This window comes from Drosophila willistoni, assembly GCF_018902025.1.
Source record: "Drosophila willistoni isolate 14030-0811.24 chromosome 2R unlocalized genomic scaffold, UCI_dwil_1.1 Seg167, whole genome shotgun sequence".
Taxonomy (NCBI): domain Eukaryota; kingdom Metazoa; phylum Arthropoda; class Insecta; order Diptera; family Drosophilidae; genus Drosophila; species Drosophila willistoni.
The window spans coordinates 15,548,686-15,568,314 of NW_025814050.1; the positions used below are offsets into that span (position 1 = coordinate 15,548,686).

General features: G+C 35.3%; 2 protein-coding genes across 4 annotated transcripts; both read left to right on the forward strand.

Annotated features, from left to right (window-relative positions):
- Nucleotides 1-11,718: 11,718 nt before the first annotated feature.
- Nucleotides 11,719-13,804, forward strand: LOC6641950 (putative inorganic phosphate cotransporter). Its single transcript, XM_002065074.4, has 6 exons — nt 11,719-11,774; nt 11,874-12,050; nt 12,119-12,565; nt 12,623-13,001; nt 13,071-13,309; nt 13,363-13,804. Exons 2-6 carry the CDS (start codon nt 11,892-11,894, stop codon nt 13,516-13,518), a joined length of 1,380 nt encoding a protein of 459 aa, XP_002065110.3. The 5' UTR covers nt 11,719-11,774; nt 11,874-11,891; the 3' UTR covers nt 13,519-13,804.
- Nucleotides 13,805-16,992: 3,188 nt separating this feature from the next.
- LOC6641951 (putative inorganic phosphate cotransporter) lies at nt 16,993-19,194 on the forward strand. 3 transcript variants are annotated; one of them, XM_023175810.2, is made up of 6 exons: nt 16,995-17,139; nt 17,217-17,410; nt 17,474-17,920; nt 17,979-18,357; nt 18,432-18,670; nt 18,724-19,194. In XM_023175810.2, the coding sequence occupies exons 1-6, from the start codon at nt 17,088-17,090 to the stop codon at nt 18,877-18,879; spliced, it is 1,467 nt and encodes a 488-aa protein (XP_023031578.1). In that variant the 5' UTR covers nt 16,995-17,087; the 3' UTR covers nt 18,880-19,194. The 3 variants fall into 3 exon arrangements, with proteins under 3 accessions (XP_046866486.1, XP_023031578.1, XP_023031579.1); XM_047010530.1 differs by lacking the exons at nt 18,432-18,670; nt 18,724-19,194 and having other exon boundaries at nt 16,993-17,139; nt 17,996-18,093; XM_023175811.2 differs by lacking the exons at nt 16,995-17,139; nt 17,217-17,410 and having other exon boundaries at nt 17,861-17,920; nt 17,996-18,357.
- Nucleotides 19,195-19,629: the final 435 nt, after the last annotated feature.

A 19,629-nucleotide genomic window follows, 5' to 3' on the forward strand; every position in this document is an offset into this window, starting at 1 on the left:
TGTTTGTGTGTGTACTTTACTTGGAAAAATCAAATCAAAACCGTACCAACGACGTATATTGTATATAGATATACAATGCAAAACACATCCGAATTTGGCTATTTATTTTTGGATATAAAGTCGAAATATTGAACATCCTAATAAAAGATTCGTGTTTTTATGCAACAAAGCGATGAAAAAGTCCATTTATTGAAACGGAAACAACATTTCTCTTCCTAAAATCTTTGAAAAAGCATATATTTTAGTTTGTTTTCTTATATATTGGTTATATATAGCTCTGGTATTTATTCAAATAATTGTAAAAATGATGAATAAACTAGATCTATCTCTTTTTAGATCTGTTTATCGTATAGTCAACATAAATAAATATTTTCTATAATCCTGCCAAAGTCATAGTAACTTTTCTACATGAAGTTCAAGATCAAAAGCATCGTTGTACTTTATATACATAGATTGTTCCAAATCTGAACAGTAATAAGAAACGAATCCAGTTTACATTTTGATTGAAAGTATACATTTCATTTTCCTTATGCCACTACAAAGGGTATACGAGAAGGCACATTCGTATCCCAAAAAAGGTACTAACAATATATGTACTTTTTGTTAGCAAAAAGAAGAGAAAGGAAAAATCATGTGGGGATGTTTAAAATCATTTTAAGTTTTTCTTTGGAATTTCACTGTATACATTTTAGTTTCTTAATCTATGTATGTATATGTATGTATATGTAGTTAGATAAATTATTTGGCTTTCAATAAAATTAAAAGTAGTTTACATGTAATATCCCTAATATATAGAAAATATAATAACTTAAACTCTAATATTCTGCAATTTACATATGTAAAAAACGGTAATATTAATTCTAATGTATCAATGATTTTTAAATCATAATATTCAAGTTCATCGACATCAATACAGCTTTAAGATGATTAGATAATCAAAGATAAGCCTTATGGCCACTTTATTTTGAAAAGGAATCATTATTCCTTTATTATCCCATTGGTAATACAGACAGAATAAATGAGAAAAACTTTAAACTAAATCATGTTTTAGGTTTCTTTTGTATGCTTTGTCAATATTTGCCTTAGCATTATATTATTTTTGTTCATGTTCATGAAAAATTGCATTATGAAGCGCATTTGATGTCGCGAATTTTACTTGATTTAGTGTCAATTATTTAAATTTTATTTTATTGTGTTCGGTTAGTTTATTGAAAGATATAGTCATTAGGAACATACGTACTCAAAAGAGAAAGGTGATTTCAGGTCCCTAGTTGGTTTTCGCATTTTTTGCTATCTTTATTATTTTTCCATTACCCTTATCCTTAATTCATTAACAAAATTATAGTATTAGGTTGTAATAACATAAAAAAAAGGAATCTGTCTCCCTCTTTGCTGCAAGCTTGAAGATGTTTTAACTTTTAAACGACTTTATCTCTCTGCGTAGTGAAAAAGTGCCGAATAATCTTAAGTTAAGTGCACTTTTTCATTAGGTGAATTCTTGGGTCATCGGTTTTTATGCTCTCAGCTCATCTCTTCTGTGGAATTCCCATTTTTCATTTGTACCTCAGTTGGGGCGGTTTGCAGCTATAGCAATTTGTTCACTTGATAGAAAGTTATTAAGCATACTGCCAAGTCTGTCATTGCCACACACACACAAACACACACACACACACACACTGAGCAGACAGCTAGTGCACCACATGATGCAAGATGCCACCAACAACAAAACCGAACCACCATCCTTTGCGCCACATTAAATAGCAAAATTGTCAAAATGCCGCAACAAATGGCGACCGTGGCACGTCCGGTTTTTGTTTTTGTTTCTGTTTTTTGGTTTTTTGTGTTTCTTCTTTTATTTTCACCAACATTTTTCTTCAACGTTTGTCTTGAAGGCAAACTTTGTTGTGTGTAGTAGGTGTAGGCGACTTCTCGCCATTAGAGAAGGGGGAGCGGAGAAAATGCAAGGAGAGGCGTTGCTGCATCCATTGTCGTTCCAGTTTCTATTGTTCTGTGTGTGCAACAGCAGAAAATGTCGTCAACATTATTGTCAGAATTTCTTGAGGCTAGCCACATGTGTGTGTCTCCCTCTACCTTCCATTCTCCCTTTCTCCATTTCCTCTTTCCCTTCTTTCAATCCCATGTATAGCAATGCCGAACTAGTGTTTCCTTTTTCTGTGAGCACTAAGAAAAATTACATTTTGCAATTTGTGCGCTACATTTAACACGACTTTGACCTGACTCTGACTCTAACAGCATTGTGGTTAAAGAAAAGCTCATTAGAAACCACTTTAAGCTAAAGAAATTTTATTTATTAAATATAACTTTCAAAAAGTATCCAATCCTTTTAAAAATAATTACAATGCTCGTATAATGTTTAGGTTAAGTCAACCCGAATCGAAATGTCATATCAAATTTATATGAAATGGAACTTTCGCTAATTGCAGCTATCCTTTATCCTTCGTATCTTAAGATAAATAATTACAGTCATAGTTGTTAATTTTTACTAGTCAATATAGTTTTAGAAGGCTAGCATCTTGAAGATTCCTTCTTACAAAAGAAAGTTCTTGTAGGGAAAATTCCTCAAGGTTTTTTTTTCAGGGGAAAGAAACTTTTTCTGTAGATACCCTAATCTTATGTAAGAATTTGATTTCCTTTTTATTTTTTTCAAGCTTTTCCAATTTCTGCAACTTTTTATCAAAGCCTAGGGTAAATCTTTCGATATAGTTAATGGTTTTCTGATCCTTTTTTGGAAGATTCTGAAACCGTTTAATCTAATCTGAAAATCAACTCTGATGTAACAATAAACAACTTTGGCATACGACCTTTAAAAGTATTCTTATTGACAAGTTTTTTCAAGAGTTAACAATGCTGATAAAATTAGCTTATAATAACTATTTTAGCTATTATAGATTGAAGCTTTTATTTATATTAAACTGTCTGTTAAAGTTGGACTCACTCACAGTTTATTTGTTCTTAAAGACAGTAGCATATCTATATAATAAAGTAATAGATATTAAATTTCTTTGCCATCTAAAAGCCATAAAACTGAAACCCTAATGGAAGGTTTTTCGAAGTTGACCTTCTTAATTAACCGACAGGTGAAAGTAAAAGAGATAAACTCACAAAAAAAAGAACCATATACATATGTAGTTTGTATGTAGAAAGATTTGGTCACAGAGAAAAAGGAATTGCCGCATTTTACAATTGCCCGCAGAAACCAAAGAGCTGGCTTAGCCATCCATATATACCTAAATATATATCTTTTTTCCGCCTTCCGCCCCTTCAAACTTTTTTGGATGCAGATGCAGGCGACACTGCAAGTGTTCAAATGCAACGGCCCATGAAGCAACTACGACAACAAAATAGAGAAAAGCCAGTAGCAACAAATTCGACAGCAAACAGCGCGAAAAAATCCAACTGGCAGGAGATAGAAGAAAAGGGGGGAAAATGCACAAAAAAAAAACAGAAATACCAAATGCCAGGGCAACAAAGTTGCAAGTTGCTGCTCAGCATGCATATCCTACATACATACATACTAACTACTATGTATACTATACATAGTTCATACTAACTATGTGTATCTATTTGGTATATATCTCTCTTTCGTTCTATCTATGTATGTATCCATGAGTCCGCACCTGCAAGAGATTGAGGGGGAAGGGGACACTGCAAGTTTTTCAAGTGCCTTGCTGTTGAGTTTGAGTTTCGTTTTTTGTTTTTTGTTGCTTTACCCCCATTTTGAGGCCAAGTTTAAACAACTGCAAGAAGTAAAAACTTTTTACTTAAAATTCGACAGGCAAAAAATAATAATAATAATAATATAGTACTTAAGCATTGGACCTCGTCTCCTTTAGCAAGAAGTGCATTAAGTCCAAGACACACACAGAATGGTAGATAACTTAAAAAAATAAACAGATGGCCAATGGGACAAGAGATAGACTGAAGCAGTTAAAAAGTAATCCATAAAAAGATTATGCGAAATGTACTTAAATTTATATTTGTAGTTGTAGTTTTATGAAATTGATTTATTATGCAAAGTGTAAGAGACTAGGATAGAAAACAGACTAACATAATCGTTTTAAAATATTGCATTTTATTTGCTTTAATTTTATTACGAATTTCGTTCTCCTTTTAATATTCAAACTTTTCTTAACTACCCAGCCTTAACCTGCAACTGCGCTGACTTTAATCTAAGGTCTTCTTTTAATATCTTTTAAGTCCATTCTGTCACAAAGCCATTGCATTTGGATAGAAACCTTAGTAATAAGCAAGCTATAAAGCTTTTCCTAGTATTGGCAAAGAAAAATAATAACGTAATATCTTAAGAAAAAAACCAAGTCAAAAAGTAAAAAGTGCCAGGGAGAGGGTATCGGATAATTTGAAGAAAACTTAATAGTTTTACACTTCCAATGTTGCTTCTGGGTTTTGATTATAAATATTTGTCGACATCCATATCATACCATTAACTCATTTCCATTATAATGTTTATAAAAATATAAATATGTACATCTTTTCTGTGCATTTGCACCTGGTGCAATTTTTTATTTAAAGGCAAATCTAGGAATAGAAAGTGAGGTGAACTCAACACCTAAAATAGGTAGCTATTTATTCGGCTGCAGAAAAATGCATAATATTAAAAAAAAATAGAACTTTTTATTCACCCTGTAGCTAAAACAATGTTTTTAAACCATTTTTTGCATTCAAAACATTTGTAGAGTTCGCAGAATATTTTTTTAAAGTTTTTTATTAGTTTGGAAAAGCAAACTTGATAACTACCCATTACATACTTTAGGGGTCGAATTTCCTCATCGCTCCTAGATCTAAACAATTGGGATAAAAAAAGATAACTACTGAAAAATGCGGAGAAATAATTCTAGAAATATTTATAAAAGTTGCAAAGTATTTTTTAATATTTTAACTTTAAATTCAAAATATTATATTATTTTCCCATAGTACACAGTGCGTCACATGGGTTTGTGACTTTTCTTTCCTTGAGCATCAACAAATTTGGTTGCACGTTGGCTAAAACAACTGCAACGTTTAAATTATGCAAGTATGGTCTACACTAGCGCTTACATGCACACACAAACACACACACACTGGCACACTGACACACACAGGCATACATAAATATACACACGCACATGTGGCCAATCCCCCGCATTTTCATCAAACCATCATTTGGAATTTTTGCAACCAAGTTTAATTTGCAATGGAAAGTTACATGAGAAAATTGTTGCATGCCACCTGCCCTAAACTTTCCGCTTTTTTCGCTATATAAATGCAACTTTTGCCGTATAAGTGAAAGCAACAACCAAAGGAAAAGAATCTGCAATTCGCTTCTAGGGTAGTTTGCTCTCACATTTTCTGCATTTCGCATCCGCTCGAGTGGAAAACAAACATACAATAAATTATAAGCGCCCACACACACGGAGGCGCCACACATGGCCACGCCCACTCGTGGGTGTACTTGTTGTTGTTGTTGTTCTTGTTCATGTCATTACTATTGCAATTTGATGCTAGTGGAAATTAATGAGACGTGAAAAGGTACTGGGGAAAAAGGTTTTCCTCAAGATACGCAAGCAGTTTAGCCTTCCTCTTAAAGCAGCCTCCCTGCCATCAGCCATCATTCGATTCAGCGAACTGAAAAATGTTCATTGCGCAAAAACTCCACATGGAAAATGGTGGAAAATTGCCTATGCCAATTGCAGCTATTTGATAATAAGTTTGGGGAATTCACCTAAATGAAGGAAAAACTGCATGAAACTTGCAAATTTGGATAATAAGCAACTTTACATTTATTGACTCTTGGGAACAAAAAAACACAAAACGATTTGAGTGACTTTGATTAATTGCAAGTAAATATAGAGCAGACTCGATTTGCAAATAAGAAAGAGTTTACTCTTCAGGATTATTAACACTCTTCACTTAAGTCGAAAGACTAATTAGCAGTTTAGTTTATAATAAATTTATAAATTGTTGTTCATTTAAACTAACCGAAACGCTATCAGAAAAATATATTAATGTATAACAAAACAGTCCTGCACATAGCTAATAATGCAATAAATCCTAAGATTATTGAATTTCAAAATAAATGTGAAAACAAAACTTAATGGAGGTAATTTATGTATTTTCAGAAAACTAATAACTTTTCGCGGTATCACAAACTATTCGATATGTGTAAATCAGATGATCATCTTCCAAGTCTATATAGGCCAAAGAGATCTGTAGAAACTGCAAGATCGTAGAAAATGACATAGAAAAAATGTAAAGAAGTCCATAAACGATAAGTGCAAGTTACAAAGAGTATTCTATTAAAAAAAATCGTTTCTTAATCAACGAAAACTATTTAAAAATAAAATGTTTTAATTAGCTCCTTATTAATGCGAGTCTGGAAATGCCTTTTTTCCATACACGGAACTCAAGAAGAACTTACAAAGTATATCCCTTTTGAAAATTTGACATTCCATTAAGTGTAAAAGACAATACAATAAAGGGAATATTTTAGGGCCAATTTGAACAAACACTAATAGGATCAAGGACTACAAAAGTTATTTAAAGTTCTTAAAAAGAAAACTTTAATGATAGAATCTTTTAAAAAATAGAGCCAGTTCCAAAACTAACAGCATGTAAATGAAGTTTTAAGTTAATTAAATACCTTTGAGGACACTTAGTGGGTTTAAAAATATTATTTTCCAAAGCAACCCAAACATATAAACTATAAATATGACAAAAAAACATTTCATACATACATATTTTTAATGATTTTTAATTTATATACATATATATAAATGTATACTCATATGTACAAAAGAGAAATATTCTCAAGGAGATGACCGTATATTAGTTTTCAGCATCAACAGCCCATTCATACACATATGTGGATGTTTGTATGTATAAGTTGACGTATCAACATATTGTAAATACTTACATATGGAGAAAAACTTTATGACCATAATAAAAGAAAGAAATAACTTTTGTGTATAAACCAAAATCGAGATAGCAACTAAAAGCTAATCAACGTCAGTTAAATCACATTATTTCTCATTATCATAAGGCGACAGACACCACCAGCAACATCAGAGGCATCAGCAACAGCAACAGAAGCAACTTCAAATGCAATTAGCTGTGACAACGAAAAGTTTGGTGGCTTTAATTTCGACACGCCTCCAACCGCCTACTCCTCCTCCTTCTCCTCACACACTCGACTGCCTAATTAAGAACTTTTTTTCTGGGGCGACGACATGAGATAGAGGAGAGAATAAGAGAGGGAAAACGGAAAAGGCAAATGAGGAAGAAATATAGCATACATTCTGATATAATTTAGAGAGAAATAAAAAAAAAAGAGAGAGAGAAGGAACAAAAAAACTGTACTGCCAGCAGCATAAAAGCTTTCAGCAACCATCAGAGTGTGACTTGTATGTCATGTCGTCAGAACAGGAAGCAAAACTGACAGCAGCAACAGCAGCCAAGCCAACAGCAGCATAACCAACAGCAAAAGCAGCAGCAACAACAACAACAATCCGCTTTTGTGGTAACAGGACGGAAACTGCAGAGTCGATTATGTCATTCGAGTGGCGTCCCATAACCGTTTTAACCACAAACCCTTAGCATATTTGTTATATCGCACCATAATGCATGTCTTATCTGTCGTATCGGTAGCAACATCAGCAGCACCAGCAACAGCAACATTTACATACATCATATATGCAACAACAGTTCTTGGCGCGTGTGTTTTTGGTTAACGGCTTGTTTGCTTTTGAAGCAAGCTATAACATTTTGTGATTCCTTCATTTTGATTTAGTTTAAAGCAAAGCAAACATCTTTACAGCACTTTGCAAACATATTTATATTTTTTATAACTTCATTAAGCATTCTCATTATCTAGCTATGTTTTAAAAACGAAGCAAAAATTAATGCCAATCAATTTGGCATTCAATTAAAAGGGTTTAAAAAAAAAGGCCACAACGCGATATTAAATATTTAAGACCTTTCTAATCAGGAGCAGAACTTGATGAAGGTTAGAAGATTTAAAAAACAAAATGGTTAAGAAATGGGAGGAGAAGAAGAAGAAAACATCATATATCCATTATGCTTATTATTAAAGTGGAAATACTTGTTCTCTCTTAATTCAATTTTTTCTTCAATCGTTTATAAATTATTACCTTAAAACTCAAGTGAAAAGTTTCATTTTAAAAATTACCCTACCCAAAAACGCAAAAAAGTATGCTATATTTATTGCATTACATTGAAGTTGTGGTACTTTGGTTGTCATAAACTCATAAGTGGGTCTAACGAATTAACCCCTGAAGTTTGAATTCGGTAGTAGGGGAATCCTTTGTTAAAACTACTTAATAAACAATATTTTTTACATTTTGTAACTTAAAATGTATCTTTAATTGCAGTGCAGTCAATTTTTTCTTATGTTTTGCAAGAAGCCTTCATAATTTTATAAAAAAAGGAAAACCTTTACATTTCTCGATCAGACACTATAATAAATCATATTAATATTTGATTTAAAGGCTTCACTTCACTTAAAATGAAAGTTAATTTAAAATGCAGACCACAAATCCAATTGAAATTAATAAGAATTTATGACCGCCAATCCCAATTGAAAGAACCTAGAATTGTTGACGCCATAACAGACAGATGACTCTGAAGGCCATTATGGGTATTTGTCTTTGCCATCTTATTGTTGACTGGCAAAAAAAAAAAATAAAAATTGTTTAAGCCATAAATAAAGTAATACGCATGTCATTAAAGCCAGAAACCCAGTTGACATCATTATTTTTACTCAAAACAAATATCAATTAAATTTAAATAAAAATGCAATACGCATAAATTTACATCGAAAGTGCGGCGCTCTTTCTCTCTCTCTCCCTCCCTCTCTCTCTCTGGCTGTGAGTGTGAGGCATCGACATTTGGAAATAAAGATGCATGAAGTGCCAAATGAGGCGCAACCACTTATGGCTGCCACTGTTAGCCCGGCGTTGCGGCACTCAGTTCGCTTTCTGGCACACATCCTGTCACGCATTATGAGTTTATTATGTCCTCTTTGGCCTCGAATGCACTCGGTCCCGCCCCGTTGCCAGCTCTGGCTCAAAGACTTTTTCGCTTTTATGTTCAATATAAATGTGCATAATTTGTCAACTGGCGGCGACTACAACTGGTTGGCCACCAAAATGGTCTGGGTCGGGCATGTCGGGCTGTGGGGGGACTCGGTTAATGATAATTTGTTACCTAATTGAGCGAATTGCAGGCGTGGATGCGTTTAAATGGATTGCAAAGTAAGTGTCTGTATCTGGGACAAGATGAAAAGTAAAACGAAAAAAAAAGTAAACCGAACAGAGTAATTGAAATCATAAATTTTCAAGTAATTGGAAGTTTATTATGGGTATCCTCTTTCTTTATTGTATGTTCTATAAAGTGTCGAATAAATTATCGTAACAACATCTACTATTGGGCTAAAATTTCTAAACTTTAAAAATAAATAATACGTAAAATCCTATAAATCAACTAATTCTCTATCGATATTTTAATAAAGTATCTTAAATAATAATGACAAAGAAGCATCTTACTTTTGTTGTAACAAAAAAATTTAATTAAGTGTTGAATTAAAGTCAAAAAATTGGTACACAGAACATTTAATTTAAGCTCTCGTTTTGTGGAAACGAGAATCCGATTAAGACCTTGAGAAAGACTTTTGCTTGAAAGGACTCCAACAATTTAAAGAATGTGGCAATCAGCTCTGAACATTGTGACTAAATTAAACACACGTATTAGTGTCGATCATTCATATGCCAGTCAAGAACTAAACTGGAAGTATGTGACTTCTCATTGACTCTACCGTTACCAAGTTGTTGCCTTCTTGGTGTTAAAGTTTCTCAAGGATATGCTCGGAAATGGCCCATCAATGTCAGCTCTATGTGTGACCTTCAAGTGCCAACAAAATTGCAGCAACAAATTTAGCAAAACTTATCTTGTATGCAACAGTTCTAATGGTGAAAAGGAAAATCTCTGTGTGAATGTGTGTGTATATGTTTGGGGGGTTTTTATTCGCATGGCTAATGCAAGGGTAAACACGCACAAACTGCCACGCCCCCTGCTCTCTAATCTCTAGCCAGAGGGAGGGCTATAGGGGTGAGTATAGCATAACATTTTTGTAATTGCAGTACACAAGTTTTTTCGGTTTTGGCTTTGTTTTTGCTATTTGATGCCGTGATAAGTTCAAATGCAGCCTCGCCTGTGCATTGCATGCAACTGCCACACAATGCCACTCACTCACACACAAACACACACACACATAGCACCTTGTATAGACACTGGGATTAGAGAGGAGGGATTTAGAGGGTGGCTCACTGGGCTGCCTGGGTGGATGGGTAGACGGACGGTTGGGTGGGTGCTGTAAGACGCCAACGCGTCCTTGAGCGCACTTTTCTGCCACTTGCCTTCTATTTGTAAATTTTAACGAGCTTTGCCTTTACTTTACTGTTTTGTTGCCTTTGCTGTTGTTGCCTTTGCTGTTTTGCTTACTGTTTGTGCAACTTGACGAGTGTCGAGGCACTTGTACAATATTTGCTGCACATTGCTCAAAAGACTTTCCAGTCAGACATTTTCTCTTTTCAAAAACAAAAAAAAAAAAACGAAAAAACAGTAGAAGAAAATGAATTTCCTTTGGCATTTCCTTGTCTTGCTGTACATATCCAAAAGAAGAGCAAAAAGGCTAGAATATTACAACAACAAAAAAGGATTCCCATTCGGCTTGTCGTCCTCCCAGTTTTGCTTGACTTTTTCTCCCACCCTCTCACTTTATCTCTGTAATATATGTATATATAACCATGTACAGCAATTTCCGCAGGAAGCGCGAAAAACTTTTTCCTAGGTATTTAAGTGGCCCTTCTTCTTTCACTTTCTTTGGCAGTTATTTTTCCTTGCAACTTACTAGTAGCAGTTTTTTTTCTTCGTATACTTTCTCTAGCCAATACTCGATTCCTTAGACTTACTCGGGCAGTTTTCAGTCTACTCGGGAACACACACTACTTCCGTTTCCGGGACTTTAAGCAAAAAAAAAACTTGACTGAAAAACATTTGAAATGGTCTAGAAATTCCAAATAAAGTCGTCTTATAAAATTCAACTCTCTTGAAGTAAAAAACGACTGCCAGATAGCAATGTAATTTTATTATATTTTATTCATTTTTAATAACGTCAAGTGAAAGCTGCACTGCAAACAGATTATAGGAACGTCAGCTTTAGAGACATCTGTCAGGGATCCAGTTTGACATCTGTTAACTACTTTAACGCAAATCTGGCGGATATATACGAATACATAACAAATCAAAGAGAGTCGTGACTAACAGAAACTAGGTCACAATTTCAATGCCAAGAGCCCACATATAGTTTCAGCACAAAAAAAGGCTGATTCGATGCTTTTCGTCAAAGGTAAAAAGGTATATCTACTAGGTCAATCTTCCAAAACAAGATTATTTCAAGATTATTCTGTGGAAGATTGACCTCGAGCCAAATAGGTCGTAATCTAACCAGATATATTAAGTATCTTGATACAACAGTTCATCTAATACCAAGTGATAAAAGTTAAGAGCAAATCTTCCTCATTGAATCTACTTTAACTCACTGTCTTTTCAATCAAAAACAAATAACACAAAATACAAATTTAAAGTCCACAAAGTTAATATAGAATTATTTAAGTTCATTATAAAATATATGGACACAGGAGGAGACGACAAACCAAAATGGGGTCAGGGCTGCAGTCGGTGTAAGTTGAGAATTCTTAATTAATCACTCTGCTAAGCTAAACTTGCACTTTTTTCTTCACTTTTTTTCTGCACTATATAAAGTTTGTCTTTTGCCGCAGCGTGTTGTTTGCACAATAATGGGATTTTTGTCCTTAATCTGCATTTTTACCAATCGGGTGTCATTATCAATGGTGATAACTGTGATAGTTATACCGATAAATCGTACAGCCGTGAATGAAACGGATGACAAGGTGGATGCTTGTCCTCTAGAGGCGCAAGCTGAAGAGGTCGTAAAGGTAGGCTTTACCCAAGCAGATGAATGAGATTGATTTGATTTGATACTCGAAACTGTCTTTTGTTTTAGAATGATGGCACATATGATTGGGACGAGCAGACACAATCGAATATTTTGGGCGTCTTCTATGGTGGTTACATTATATCCCATTTACCTGGTGGCATTCTAGCTGATAAATATGGAGCTAAATGGGTACTTGGCATATGCACTTTAGGGTCCGGAATTTGCACGATTCTCTCACATGTTGCCATTGTAGTGGGTGGCAGTTGGTGTCTGATGGTGATGCGTGTTTTAATGGGCTTGGCACAAGGTCCCATTTTCCCAGCCCTCAGTGTTTTGTTAGCCGCATGGGTACCAAAACGCGAGCGCGGAACATTGGGTACTGTGTGCTATAGCGGCAGCACTTTGGGCATTATATTGTCCAATTCATGTTCTGGTCTGCTACTTTCCAACTTTTCATGGCCAGTAACCTTCTATGTGTTTGGCGGTGCGTCAGTGATTTGGTTTATCATATTTGTAAGTTTCGTTTATTCCAAATTTGAAAAATAACATTTTTGAGGCATATTTTTGTAGATATTCCTCTGCACTAGCTCACCAATGACACATCCCTGCATTAAGCCTAAAGAAATGATGTACTTGGTGGAATCAATTGGACAGACAACAAAAGATAAGCCTCCTATACCCTGGAAACGCATGTTGCTAAGCACGGCTATGTTCGGCGTCATAGTCAGTCAAATCGGTCACGATTGGGGCTATTATGTAATGGTCACATTCCTGCCCAAATATATGTCAGATGTTTTGCGATTCTCAATCAAATCGAATGGCTTATACACCTCTCTCCCCTATTTAGCCATGTGGTTGGCTAGCCTGGCAAGTGGACCACTAGCCGATTGGTTAATTCGAACGGGCAAATTAACAATTACTACTGAACGCAAAATACTTACCTTTCTGTGTGAGTATTTCTTTTTTTTTTTTAACTTTACTCTGTGTTAATTTTAATTGCTTCTTTCTTTTGTTTAAGCTGCCTTTTTGCCTGGTTTGTTTTTAGTAATCGCCTCCTATGCCGGCTGCAATAAAATTGCAGTTGTAATCCTTTTCACCATCTCAATGCTGTGCATGGGTCCTTACTATGCTGGCCAAAAATTGACTCCTATGGATATGAGTCCGAGCTATGCCGGCACCATTATGGCCCTAACGAACGGTAGTGGTGCCCTAGCCGGTCTCGCTGCATCGCCCATTGTTGGGGCCCTTACGCCCAATGTAAGTGAAACAGAAGCCATTTCAATATCATTTAATATTTTCTACCATTTTAGGCCGCACTACGTGAATGGCGTGTGGTATTCATTATATGCTTTGTCATATTGGTTATCTCAGCTTTGGTATTTTGCTTTTTTGGCACTGGCGAAGTACAGCCATATGATCCCTTGTATAAGGGTCCAGACGAAAAGGAAGAGGAAAAGAAAAAATAGATATTTAAGAGGTTGTTGCCCTTCATATTACTTATTTAAAAAGTCTTGGTGATAAATAATAATATTACAAGCTTTTTTGGGTACCAAACATGTAAAAAATTTTAAACAAAACCTACTCAAAATGTAGAGAAACAATGGGTGGATATGGGTCAATACCCAAACAGTGTTCATCCTTAAACTGCCACTGGATTCTTATAATTTCTTGAATCGAATAATTAAATCCGCAAGGACTAATAATTCGTTAGCATGTAATGAAATATTTTAAGTAAAACATTAATCAAACATATTGATTACAAAAGGGAATCGAATCCTGTGAGACAGAAACAACAGCGTATTTTCGAAGTGGCAAAAACAATGAACATCCAATGGGTTGGAATAGAGTTATGTATCGAGAAAATAAAATCGATATTTGTTGTAAAAAAAACGGCTCCATTAACTTTTTATGTTGTCCAAACATAATTTATAAACGAAATAATTACTTGGTTATGATTTGGACTTACTTTAATCTGAGTCTACCTTAAACTGACTAAAGAAAGCGAGTTTAATGCAATTCAAACTACCCTAATTTTGCTGTTCATAATTTTCTACTCATATAGCTCCCATACAAATGGCAAAGTCACAAACAATGACTTTTCTCAATAACTTCGTTATTTTCTGAGCTATTGAAATTTAATCTTGGTGTGCCAAATGTGATGAAGATCGGGTGACTATATCATATAACTCCCATAGGAACGATCGGTCCAAAACATTGACTTTTGTCAATAACTTCGTTACTTTCTTTCAAATTAAACATTTATTTGTTAGTTTAATTTATCTGTTAATGACTGTGCCGAATTTTGTAGTGCGTAGTTTCTGCCGTTAGGTTTTTTTTAAATTTTGATGCGTTACCTTGAATTTCAGTAAGTGGTGGGGCAATGCGTCGATAAAAATAATCATGCGAGCTTAGAGGTTCGATAGTTTTACAAGTGCAACCCTAGCGAAGTGGCATCATGTGCGATCGCATGCTTTGGTCACATTCTTTTCTGACGAACTTTTGCCCTGGCTAAACGTCTTAACCACGCCGCTCCTTCAGAAAAAAAATTATAATCCGAATTTTTCTCGGCCATCAAGCCGAATTATTGATTTAATCCTAATCTGGAGTATCTAGGACAACCATAATAGCCATAATAAAAGTATACGTTGGAAACCTCAGCAAGGAATTTCATAATTGAGTTCCGAAAATTAGCCAGATTTTTGAGACATCAATTGCTTAAAAGCTGCACACCGTGAAGGGCATAGAGACAATTCGACAAAGTCAACTAGCTTGGAATAGCCGCCCGAGTCGGATACAGGCAGAGAAAGGTTCTTCATTGCGGATTGAAAGAGAGTCCCTTGCACTGAATGTATTGCATAGGAATGCCAGTCGCTTAATTTAAGCTAACATTTTATTCCTAAGCATTATCCAGCGGACGACGAAGGCCTTCGATGGACCGGACGGATGGGTAAGTCCTAAGTTCTGAACCATAAATAACGATCGAAATGCTATTTCCCTGTTTGTATGCAAAAAGAAAGCGAGTTCGGTGTCAAATAATCTGCAAATAAGAAAAACTTACAAGTACAGTAAAGTTAAAACTAAAACCTTATTAATAATCGTATTTGACTGTGTGAACGAGCCTACATTTATAATAATATCATAATTTAGGTTGGAGACTTCAAAATTCCATTTGACTTTTTATTTTGAATACCTTTCAGTTTATATATATCCACCTTACAATTTAGATTCACCAAAATAAAATAATATTATCCATAATTTGGCTTTTGGATGCCTGAAATGATCCAATTATTTAATTTGATTACCTTTTATTATTAAAACCATCATTTTAGTTTAGTCAACTCGGATAATGTTTCCAATTTATTGAAGTATTTTGGTATTCCGTAACCCTCGTGAATAAATATCATTTATAATGTTTGAGTAAAAGTTGTGTGATCTTACTTGTGGCGAAATGTGAGCGGTGAGCTAAATTGTATTGGGTCTTTCCAGATCCTTCTAGTCCATTTCCTTCGATTAAGAAATTTGTGTAATATTCGTGCTCTAGGGACTTTGTTTTATTTTATGTACTACGGGCGTATTGAGTAAAGATGGTCCGCGGAAACCCCCCAAAGACTGTTTGCTAACCAAAAGCCAGAAGTCCCACCCGAACCAAAATATTTCGATACATTAGGCCCGTATGTTTTGGCTTCGCCCTGATTTGTGGTACTCTCGAGAGAGACTACCTATATAGGCCGAACCTGACCTCTTCTTGGATCAGAAAAAGATTCTTTGACCAAGAGGGGATGTACATAATCTGGATTCATTTCGGGAATCATTATGGGTAATACAAGAGTTACCAAAAAAGTTGAAAGGGTATACAAACATTGACGCGGTCGAAGTTAGCACCGGCCCTCTGGATTTTTATGATATAAATGCACTAAATTCCTTTGGCCATTTTGCTTAACCTGACCGAGAGAAAACAAAACGAGGCGACGAGAACAATTTGCATGTTAAATTCATTTATGGGAATTCGAATTTTTTGAGTTTAAGAAAAGTTCAAGCCATCTCATTGAAATGGCGAGTGTCCTTCATAATCCTGCATTCACCATATACTCTATATACTGTGAGTGAGGACGGCGCCCTATGACGACCTCAGCAGGCGGCCAAATGCCAATGCGTTTTGAACTTTCACTTTCATTCTACTTTCACATGCCACACACTCACAAACACACATTCTGATGGCATTTTCTGCATTTTCCCTGACACATATTTGCCAATGTATGCCTTGAAATTTTCCTCATTTTCTTTGTTAGCCCCTTTCACTTTACCTGAAATATTTTCCTTTAATTAAAATTGGCTTAAGGCTTGGATCCTGACTTGAGGGTTATTCTTCTTTCATTTCATTTTTGTTTTTCCTGTTTTAAGCTGTCGGACATGTTGTCGTTCATAAATCAGCTCGACATACCAAAACAACAACCAAAACATAGCCAACAACAACAACTAAAGCATACACACCCACACAAAATACTTGCATAATTTGTTAGGCGCGACTTAGTCGCAGCCACTAAAAGCAATTCGCTGTTAAAGTATATACCAAATCATATATCAAGCCCCAAAGGTCTACCATGTCAGGTAGAAAGACATATGCAAATCACTATTGGAGCACGTGTTACACCCACACTTCGAGGCACTTGAATAGAACACTCTTTGGTGTACTTTCTTTAAACTTACCTAAAACTGATAAATATACAGTCATTTTAAGAATGACAAGGAGGTTATCCGACTAACTTAAGCCTTTTTTAGAATATGGAGAGATATTTAGTTCATGAAAATTGTTTCATATAAGTACAATCTATTTAAGCGGCAAAGATTGTTTAAATTTATTAAGTATCTTGATAGAACAGTTCATCTAATACCAAGTAATAAAAGTTAAGAGAAATTCTTCCTCATTGAATCTACTTTAACTCACTGTCTTTTCAATCAAAAACAAATAACACAAAATAAAAAATTTTAAGTCTACAAAGTTAATATAGAATTATTTAACTTTATTTTTAAGTATATGGACATAGAAGGAGACGACAGACCAAAATGGGGTCAAGGCTGCAGTCAGTGTAAGTTGAGAATTCTTAATCACTCTGCTAAGCTAAACTTGCACTTTTCTCCCTCTTTTTTTCTGCACTATTTAAAGTTTGTCTTTTGCCGCAGCGTGTTGTTTGCACAATAATGGGATTTTTGTCTTTAATCTGCATTTTTACCAATCGGGTGTCATTATCAATGGTGATAACTGTGATAGTTATACCGATAAATCGTACAGCCGTGAATGAAACAGATGACAAGGTGGATGCTTGTCCTCTAGAAGCGCAAGCTGAAGAGGTCGTCAAGGTAGGCTTTACCCAAGCAGATGAATGAGATTGATTTGATACTCGAAACTGGCTTTTGTTTTAGAATGATGGTATTTATAATTGGGACGAGCAGACACAATCGAATATTTTGGGTGTCTTCTATGGTGGTTACATTATATCCCATTTACCTGGTGGCATTCTAGCTGATAAATATGGAGCTAAATGGGTACTTGGCATATGCACTTTAGGGTCCGGAATTTGCACAATTCTCTCACATGTTGCCATTGTAGTGGGTGGCAGTTGGTGTCTGATGGTGATGCGTGTTTTCATGGGCTTGGCACAAGGTCCCATTTACCCAGCCCTCAGTGTTTTGTTAGCCGCATGGGTACCAAAAAGTGAGCGCGGAACATTGGGTACTGCGTGCTATAGCGGCAGCACTTTGGGCCTTATAGTGGCCACTTCATGTTCTGGTCTGCTACTTTCCACCTTTCCATGGCCAGTAACCTTCTATGTATTTGGCGGTGCGTCGGTGATTTGGTTTATCATATTTGTAAGTTTAGTTCAATCCAAAATTTCAAAAATAACATTTTTGGGGCATATTTTTGTAGATTTTTCTCTGCACTAGCTCACCAATGACACATCCCTGCATTAAGCCTAACGAAATGATTTACTTGATGGAATCAATTGGACAGACAACAAAAGATAAGCCTCCTATACCCTGGAAACGCATATTGCTAAGCACGGCTATGTTCGGCGTCTTAGTCAGTGAAATAGGTCACGATTGGGGCTATTATGTAATGGTCACATTCCTGCCCAAATATATGTCAGATGTTTTGCGATTCTCAATCAAATCGAATGGCTTATACACCTCTCTCCCCTATTTAGCCATGTGGTTGGCTAGCCTGGCAAGTGGACCACTAGCCGATTGGTTAATTCGAACGGGCAAATTAACAATTACTTCTGAACGCAAAATACTTACCTTTCTCTGTGAGTATTTTTTTTTATTTTTCTTTTTGTCTTTACTCTGAGTTAATTTTTATTGCAACTTTCCTTTGTTTAAGCTGCATTTTTCCCTGGTTTGTTTATAGTAATCGCCTCCTATGCCGGCTGCAATAAAATTGCAGTTGTAACCCTTTTTACCATCTCAATGCTGTGCATGGGTCCTTACTATGCTGGCCAAAAATTCACTCCTATGGATATGAGTCCGAGCTATGCCGGCACCATTATGGCCATAACAAATGGTAGTGGTGCCCTAGCCGGTCTCGCTGCGTCGCCCATTGTTGGGGCCCTTACGCCCAATGTAAGTGAAACAGAAGCCATTTCAATAACATTTAATATTTTCTGAGATTTTAGGCCGCACTACGAGAATGGCGTGTGGTATTCATTATATGCTTTGTCATATTGGTTATCTCAGCTTTAGTATTTTGCTGTTTTGGCACAGGCGAAATGCAGCCATATGATCCCTTATATAAGGATCCAGACGAGAAGGAAGAGGAAAAGAAAAAATAGATATGAAAGAGGTCGCCCTTCATATGATTACAAGCTTTTTAGGTACCAAACAAGTACAAACTTTTACAAAAAAAAACGAACTCAAAATTTATTGGAACGATGGAAATATGAAATAGTGAAATATTTTAAGTAAAATATTAATCAAACATATTGATTACAAAAGGGAATCCTGTGAGAGAGAAACATCATCAGAGTAGACAAAAATCAATCGACAGATTGGTTCATTTTAGGAAATCCAATGGGTTTAAATAGAGTCTTAGTATTTATAGACGTCTTAATTTATTGAAAAAATATAAACATAATTTATAAACGAAATATTTACTTGGTTATGATTCGGATTTACTTTTATCTGAGTCTACCTTAAACTGACTAAAGAAACCGAGTTTAATGCAATTCAAACTACCCAAATTTTTGCTGTTCGTAATTTTCTACTCTTAATTAACTAATACAAATATGCATTTGATTTTTCTACACATGTGATTTCTAGCATTTCTCTTATCCAAGTCTCTTTTACTATGCTATTCATTTTCATTCAGTTGTCCTTCCCATTTTAGATTGGTTGCCTTTTCTTTCCCTGCCCTTTGTTCATTAGGCATGTCTCGACCGCCTACTGACAATGTCCTTAACTTGAATTCGGCCATGATTTGCCCATATATATCAGTCAACCATCAGACAGCAGGAGGCATCCCAAAAGAAAGAGGAGAAGACCTAACAAATGACATTTAACGTAACTTTTAAGTGATCCAAATG

What these genes read in the sequence shown, in the direction of transcription:
- LOC6641950 (XM_002065074.4), top strand. Translation starts at nt 11,892, where the DNA reads ATGGGATTTTTGTCCTTAATCTGCATTTTTACCAATCGGGTGTCATTA. An exon ending in AAGCTGAAGAGGTCGTAAAG is followed by an intron (nt 12,051 to 12,118) that starts GTAGGCTTTACC and finishes CTTTTGTTTTAG; the next exon opens with AATGATGGCACATATGATTG. An exon ending in CAAAATACTTACCTTTCTGT is followed by an intron (nt 13,002 to 13,070) that starts GTGAGTATTTCT and finishes CTTTTGTTTAAG; the next exon opens with CTGCCTTTTTGCCTGGTTTG.
- LOC6641951 (XM_023175810.2), top strand. Translation starts at nt 17,088, where the DNA reads ATGGACATAGAAGGAGACGACAGACCAAAATGGGGTCAAGGCTGCAGT. An exon ending in AAGCTGAAGAGGTCGTCAAG is followed by an intron (nt 17,411 to 17,473) that starts GTAGGCTTTACC and finishes CTTTTGTTTTAG; the next exon opens with AATGATGGTATTTATAATTG. An exon ending in CAAAATACTTACCTTTCTCT is followed by an intron (nt 18,358 to 18,431) that starts GTGAGTATTTTT and finishes CCTTTGTTTAAG; the next exon opens with CTGCATTTTTCCCTGGTTTG.